Source organism: Salmo salar, chromosome 25, assembly GCF_965601325.2.
Source record: "Salmo salar chromosome 25, fSalSal1, whole genome shotgun sequence".
Taxonomy (NCBI): Eukaryota; Metazoa; Chordata; class Actinopteri; order Salmoniformes; family Salmonidae; genus Salmo; species Salmo salar.
In genome coordinates, this window is record NC_138315.1 from 40,962,501 (window position 1) to 40,970,736 (window position 8,236).

At 44.1% G+C, this 8,236-nt stretch overlaps 1 protein-coding gene across 2 annotated transcripts in view; it reads right to left on the reverse strand.

Moving 5' to 3' along the window:
* fhl2a (four and a half LIM domains 2a) overlaps positions 1-7,452 on the reverse strand; it is a 17,971-nt gene extending 10,519 nt beyond the window's left edge. Inside the window, exons 1-3 of one of the 2 annotated variants that reach the window (XM_014174380.3) lie at positions 7,323-7,452; positions 1,096-1,280; positions 770-944 (exon numbers count right to left, since the gene is read on the reverse strand). In XM_014174380.3, coding sequence (XP_014029855.1) covers positions 770-944; positions 1,096-1,251 — 331 coding nt within the window. In that variant the 5' untranslated portion in view covers positions 1,252-1,280; positions 7,323-7,452. Of the gene's footprint in view, positions 1-769; positions 945-1,095; positions 1,281-3,972; positions 4,117-7,322 lie in introns of those variants that run through there. The other variant, XM_014174381.3, reaches the window with a different exon arrangement.
* Between the last annotated feature and the right edge of the window lie 784 nt (positions 7,453-8,236).

Sequence of the window (8,236 nt, forward strand, 5' to 3'; positions counted from 1 at the left end):
ACTACTACTGGCACTACTACTACTACTACTTCTACTGGCACTACTACTGCTAGTACTACTACTACTACTACTACTACTGGCACTACTGGTACTACTACTACTACTACTACTACTACTGGTACTACTACTACTACTGGCACTACTACTGGCACTACTACTACTACTACTACTACTGGTACTACTACTACTGGTACTACTATTACTGGCACTACTAATACTACTACTACTACTACTGGTACTACTACTACTGGCACTACTACTACTACTACTACTACTGGCACTACTGGTACTACTACTACTGGCACTACTACTACTATTACTACTACTGGTACTACTACTACTACTGGCACTACTACTACTACTACTACTACTACTGGCACTACTGGTACTACTACTACTACTGGCACTACTACTACTACTACTACTACTACTGGCACTACTACTGCTGGTACTGGTACTACTACTTCTACTTTTACTGGTACTACTACTACTGCTACTACTCAAACAAATCAACTCAAAATGTCAGGTCTGTAAAATAACTTAACTTCCTGAAGATTCATGGGATGCTGTGTTTGTTGGTATTTCATTTTCTTTGATAAGGGCTGATCTAAATTGTGTTTGCAACCATTATGAAGGTTTGTGTACGTTGTGATAGTCCAAGATTAGTCTGTGTACATGCCTGTGTGCACGTCCATGTGTGCATGGAAATGCCTGTCTGTGTGTGTGTGTGTGTTTACTATATGTAGATTAGATGAATGTAGGTTCTCACCAGGCATGATGGTCTTCTTGCACTCGTGGCACTTGGAGGAGTACTCATTGGAGTAGCACTCAGTGCAGAGCAGCTGGTCATCCTTGGTGGAGAAGGGCTTGTCCACCAGAGAGCGTTTACACTGGAAGCACTGGAAACACTCCTCGTGCCAGTGGCGGTCCTTATAGGAAAGGTCCTACGAAGGCATCAGAGGGACAATTTCAGTCTTTATATCAGACAGCATGCTTTGACAATGTTCTTGGATGGAAGGTAAAAGAAAATGAGAGAGAGTGCTAGTGGTTCATCCCTATTTGTTTGTGTCATGCAATGCATACGTGTGTTCCTACCCTGGTGTTGCAGCCGATGGGTTTCTTGCAGTCCTCACAGGTGTTTGAGTACAGGCTCTCGTAGCATTTGACACAGTATGGGTTCTCCTCTCTCAGGACGTATTTCTTCCCGAACAGGGATTCCTTACAGTAGTGGCAGTCATAGCGCTCTGTCATCTTTGCACCGGGAATCCCACCTCACTAACCTGAGGCAAGGGGAGAGAGAGAGTTTGAGAATATAATTTGTCCTACTGTTTCAATAAAAATATTTGATAAAAAAATAAGTGGGCCTTACTGCCCATACGAACGCATTGAATAACATATTCACTACATGGAACAACAGACAGTCCCCCAAAACATATGAAGAGAGTTTGTTCTGAAGTGTCTGTCCTATATCTGAGAGATAGAAGAAAGATCAGGACATTTTATATATATATATATATATATATATATATATTATATATATATATATTTTCCTCCTTATTTTTGGCATAAACAGTCTCCATATATACTTCCATAATTATTTTCAACTGGTACTGGGGAACCTTCAGACAAGTATTGGGAGGCCTGTGGGAAACCTAGAGCAAAACAGTAACAGATACATGTCAACATCAACTGTTCAGAGGAGACTGCGTGAGTCAGGCCTTCATGGTCAAATTGCTGCAAAGAAACCACTACTAAATGACACCAATAAGAAGAAGAGACTTGCTTGGTCTGATGAGTCCAAATTTGAGATTTTTGGTTCCAACCGCCGTGTCTTTGTGAGACGCAGAGTAGGTCTTTGTGAGACTGCATGTGTGGTTCCCACCGTGAAGCATGGAGGAGGAGGTGTGATGGTGTGGGGGTGCTTTCCTGGTGACCCTCTCTGTGATTTATTTAACATCCAATGCAAAACAAAATATCTCTAGTTTAACAGATATCTCTAGTTTAACAGATATCTCTAGTTTAAAAGATATCTCTGGTTTAACAGATATCTCTAGTTTAACAGATATCTCTAGTTTAACAGACATCTCTAGTTTAACAGATATCTCTAGTTTAACAGATATCTCTAGTTTAACAGATATCTCTGGTTTAACAGATATCTCTAGTTTAACAGATATATCTGGTTTAACAGATATCTCTAGTTTAACAGATATCTCTGGTTTAACAGATATCTCTGGTTTAACAGATATCTCTAGTTTAACAGATATCTCTGGTTTAACAAATATCTCTAGTTTAACAGATATCTCTGGTTTAACAGATATCTCTGGTTTAACAGACCGGTCATCTCTAGTTTAACAGATATCTCTGGTTTAACAGATATCTCTGGTTTAACAGATATCTCTAGTTTAACAGATATCTCTAGTTTAACAGATATCTCTGGTTTAACAGATATCTCTAGTTTAACAGATATCTCTGGTTTAACAGATATCTCTGGTTTAACAGATATCTCTAGTTTAACAGATATCTCTGGTTTAACAGATATCTCTGGTTTAACAGATATCTCTGGTTTAACAGATATCTCTAGTTTAACAGATATCTCTGGTTTAACAGATATCTCTAGTTTAACAGATATCTCTAGTTTAACAGATATCTCTGGTTTAACAGATATCTCTGGTTTAACAGATACTCGTTCGTACCGGTTTAACAGATATCTCTGGTTTAACAGATATCTCTGGTTTAACAGATATCTCTAGTTTAACAGATATCTCTAGTTTAACAGATATCTCTAGTTTAACAGATATCTCTGGTTTAACAGATATCTCTGGTTTAACAGATATCTCTGGTTTAACAGATATCTCTGGTTTAACAGATATCTCTAGTTAAAACTGACAGATTTTTATGGGGATATTTTAATAATGCTAATTGTATTTCCGCGGGCATCAACGCTAGGGGGATAAATGGCTCATTCAAGTTATGGTCAACGACCTTGATCCCTGACCTGCATACTTTTGTAAGTAGGTTTTTAAGAGTCCAACTAGATAAACAGAAGCCAGCTTGTAAAAGCCAAGTGTGTCTGTTGGCCTTCTCTGTGTCAGTGTTTATACAGAGATATCTGCTTCCTGACATTGAGTAGGAACAGAGAGGATACATCCTTCTCACAATCAGTCTGTTATAGTAAATGAGAACTGGATCTCAATTCACTTGCCTGTCACTGCAATGAATATAATATCCACAAAGTGCATTTCCAATTCAAGCAAAGTGGATGCAATGCAATATAGCACAATAGAGATCTCTGACAAGACATTGAGGAAATCACCATACACATCTGCCTATCATCTTTTGAGCCAGTGTTATATTGCCGACAGTTGTAGTATCAAGTTGTACTTTTGTGTACAGTATGTCTCTCTAGAGGGTTTAGTCTTTGACCTCTGTGTGTCAGCAGCCAGTCTTTTGTCTGTTGCTGTGACAGCTGCAGGGTGACAGATGAGAGGAACATTATTAATAGCTCTATCTATCAATCGTACTTAGAGAGGGACAGGGGACCTTCGCCACTGCGCATACCAACACTCACTATGTCACCATGCAGTCAGTCATCCATCACTCCACCTCCAGCTGTCAGCATCACAATGCACCACAACACAGCTCAGATTCCCACAGTGTGTGTGTGACACGGCACACTGGAAGAATGTCTACTCACGCTTTGCAGCTGTTAGCAGTCCAGCCCCTGATAGACCCCTGGTTATCCCTCTCTGTGCTTGGCATGTCACTCTGCTTACCAGTGGTGGGTGGGTGGGTGGGTGGGTGGGTGGGTGGGTGGGTGGGTGGCTGGGTGTGTGTGTGTGTGTGTGTGTGTGTGTGTGTGTGTGTGTGTGTGTGTGTGTGTGTGTGTGTGTGTGTGTGTGTGTGTGTGTGTGTGTGTGTGTGTGTGTGTGTGTGTGTGTGTGTGTGTGTGTTTGTTTGTTTGTTTGTACATACGCGTGTGTGGCCGGCTGCCTCTGGAAGTCCCCAGTGTCCCAAGCACACGACGCTGCATACCTCTCTCCTCTACACTTCTCACCACTTTCCTCTCGCTCTCATTCTTCCCGCTCTCTTTCTTTCTGAGTTCTGACCTACTCCACTCTTGCCCACTGATTCCACCGTCATGGTTTGACCATATAAGGAGGCAAAGGAAAAACAGGAGAACTTGAGAATGTCCCCCCTCACTTTCTTAAATTCCTACTCTCTTATTCTTATTCACCCTCTCATCTCTCGCTAGATCTCTCTTCTTCCCTCTCTCCCTGTCCCTCTCTCTTTTTCTCTGTATTTGCTTTCCCTTGTTTTTCCAACCCGATACTGTCTATTTTTCTGTTTGCATTTCCTCATTACCTCGTTCGGTCCCCCTTTCTCTGGACTAAATCCCCTGTAATATCATGGTATGTTCTTCATGTATTACAGCCTTTGTGTATGAGATCCTCAGATATACCACTTCTTACTCAAGAATAGGGGTCCAAACAAGAGTCCAAACTAAGACTGCATAAGTTAAAGGGCTAGAGAAGGGTCTTGGTACTGGTCCAAATTAGATTGAAACAGGAAGTCAGAGGAATTTTCTGTTCTCTGTCTTCAAGTTTAAAGAGGAATAGATTTACTATCCTATCTACCGGTAATAATGACTCTCCCTCTAATCCCTTTTCCCAGTCTCTCCATCGCTGTTGCTCTTCCTCTCCTCTACTTCCCCTCCATCCATCCATCCTCTCTCGCTCTCTCGTTCTCTCTCGCTTTCTCTCGTTCTCTCTCGCTGTCTGGCTGTCTCTCTCTCTCTCTAACTCACTTAAATCAGGGTTCATCTTGGTCCTAAAATAAAAGAGAAACTGAGCCCTAATAAAATCTCCAGCTATTTAAACGGCGGACAGCTGTTGGAGACGGGACTCTGTGTTCTCTCTGATGTCACCCGTCCCAGCGAAGCTAACGAGCACAGAATGAACACCTCAATGTGGAGGAAAAGAGGGTATTTCTTAACTTTTGTCAGACAAGTACAGTACTTTGCTTCTACTTGTAATACAAGTGTCATACAATGTATGTACAAGTATGCTGAACTCCTGGAAAGTACATGCAGTGTCATGGTTCGACCCTTGGCACTGAGGTATGATGAAATGCAGGTTTTATCTAGTTATAGTGAAGCAATGATTTTCTGAGTGGATGATTGAATCAAGTATTTTTCTGTCAATGATTGGATCATATGTTTGTGATGGGATTGAGTGCTGTCTGTGCTGTTGTCACATGTGTGAGTTTGCCCTAATTGTGTTATGCAATGCTGGAGAACCCATCTGAATATCACACACGCGCACACACACACACTAAATTATGAAGATTTCTTATGACTTTCACAAACCTGAGCAGTTAAGCTCTCATTACGCTATCACCTTACTTTAAAAGTTAAAATGTCTTTTGTTTTTCACTATCATAATTAAACCTGTAATTAGATTGACTTGAGATAAGTTTAATATATTTACTGAGCAAGACAAATATCCCACATCCATCCTCTCTCCTCCCCTCAACACCCCAACCCTCCCTCCTCACCATCCATCCTCTCTCCTCCCCTCAACACCCCAACCCTCCCTCCTCACCATCCATCCTCTCTCCTCCCCTCAACACCACAACCCTCCCTCCTCACCCATCCATCCTCTCTCCTCCCCTCAACACCACAACCCTCCCTCCTCACCCATCCATCCTCTCTCCTCCCCTCAACACCCCAACCCTCCCTCCTCACCCATCCATCCTCTCTCCTCCCCTCAACACCACAACCCTCCCTCCTCACCATCCATCCTCTCTCCTCCCCTCAACACCAAGACCCTCCCTCCTCACCATCCATCCTCTCTCCTCCCTTCTTTTCCACTACAAATCGACCACCTCCCAATTTACCCCTAGAGTACCCATACCTGACCCCTGCTCTCTCTCTCAGCAGGGTATCCATCTCCCTCAGTTGGAGGCTTGAGCCACAATGGCGGGAGTGGCCCACAGTGACACGAGTCTCTAATGATAGCCAGTACCCTCAGAGGAAACTGGAATGCTTTTAAGAGCCACGATAGAGGGGCTAGACAGGTGCTCAAAATAGCTCAATGTTTCAACGACAAACTACTACAGAAATACACCATCCCTCAAACATACAGGCCTACTCACATTTAGCATACCCAATGAGCTGAGTGGGCAAGGTTTGCACTTTTGGGACTATTCCATTGGATTCATCCAGCCAGGACAGCACTAAACGCTATCTCTCAGTCTAAAGGGGTGGAACTCTGTTCCCCCAATTGTACCCTCCTTCGCCATACCACTACCCACTCCTAACCATAACTATAGGGTATAGATAATTGGCAGATAGGCACAGAGCATATTATACCCTGTCTGTCTGCCCTGTCTGTCAGCCCTGTCTGTCAGCCCTGTCTGTCAGCCCTGTCTGTCTGCCCTGTCTGTCAGCACATTATCCAGGCACACTGATAACACCTACACTTATCCTCTTGTATTAGATATTACAGCATAGCATAGACAGGCTCTGCCACACACACACACACACACACACACACACACACACACACACACACACACACACACACACACACACACACACACACACACATTCACACACACATGCATACATTGACTGATGGATCTTGTATCTGCATTGTGACAATGTAAACCTGCTGAGATTATTACCTTACCTTGCCTTTCTAAATAATAGCATTTAAAACAAAGTCCTCTGCATCCAAAATAATTTCCTCTCCAAGGCACAGTGAATGCAGGACAGTAGAGTTAGGCTTTCCAAGGACACAGAAACACATCTTTAACCTAACTAGTTTGATCATGCATGTAATCTGTATCATAGAGAAGTAATTGATACTGACTGAAGCTCAACTGATTACCTCTAATTCAAAGTGACAGTGGCACATTTCTTTAACACAAAAAGTCTATCAAGCCACAGTTGAGTTAGTCAGTGGAGAAATTAGGTCAAATGTCACGCATCAAAGCCGAAATTCAGTCATAGTGTTCAAGGCCTGAATAACCATAATCAGAGAGAGAGAGAGTTGTGGAGATTTAGGAGGGTGAGAGTTATTGTTTGAGCTGAGTGGAGGGTGATTGTTTCAGGTGGTAGAGAAGAAGAGGTAATCAGATGGATGAATAGTGGAAAGATGGAAAGAAAAAGAACATTAAGTAGAGGTAAGAGCTCAGGTGGAGAGAGGGAATGGGCGTGTGAGAGGATGAGTGGAATTAAATGTTTATGTCCCAGAAAAGGAGACAAAAGAGGAGTGAAGAAGGGATGGATGGGTAGAGAAGTGGACAGTGCTGAGTCCTACCTTTCTGTCTGTGGAGGGTGTGTGTCTGTGAGGAGTCTGCTCAGACTGAGACCGGTGAACAGAGGGCGAGCTGTAGTCACTCCTGATTGGATTACCCCACCCATAGACAACTAATTGTGGAGCGGGTGAGGAGGAGGTTGGGGGGTAAGGGGTGGGGGGGGGGGGGTTGAAATGGGCTATATATACAATGGCCCTACAGAGATAAAACCCACCCACCCACCCTCTCTCTCTCTCTCTCTCTCTCTCTCTCTCTCTCTCTCTCTCTCTCTCTCTCTCTCTCTCTCTCTCTCTCTCTCTCTCTCTCTCTCAGACATACACACACTGTCACTCTGCCACACCAACTGCCCTGTGGCCTTGTAAGGCATTGCATTGTAGTTCACTAACCACACACAACTACTAACTACACGGATGAGGAGATCAACTACTAATGAATTTCAGTTTCTATAGTTTCTTCTCTCTCCCTGTAGCCCCATTTCTCTCCCTGTAACCCCCTCTCTCTCCCTGTAACCCCCTCTCTCTCCCTGTAACCCCCCTCTCTCTCCCTGTAACCCCTCTCTTTCCATGTAACCCCCTCTCTCTCCCTGTAACCCCCTCTCTCTCCCTGTAGCCCCCTCTCTCTCCCTGTAGCCCCCTCTCTCTCCCAGTAACCCCCTCTCTCTCCCTGTAGCCCCCTCTCTCTCCCTGTAGCCCCCTCTCTCTCCCTGTAGCCCCCTCTCTCTCCCTGTAGCCCCCTCTCTCTCCCTGTAACCCCCTCTCTCTCCCTGTAACCCCCTCTCTCTCCCAGTAACCCCTCTCTCTCCCTGTAGCCCCCTTTCTCTCCCTGTAGCCCCCTTTCTCTCCCTGTAGCCCCCTCTCTCTCCCTGTAACCCCCTCTCTCTCCCTGTAACCCCCTCTCTCTCCCAGTAACCCCTCTC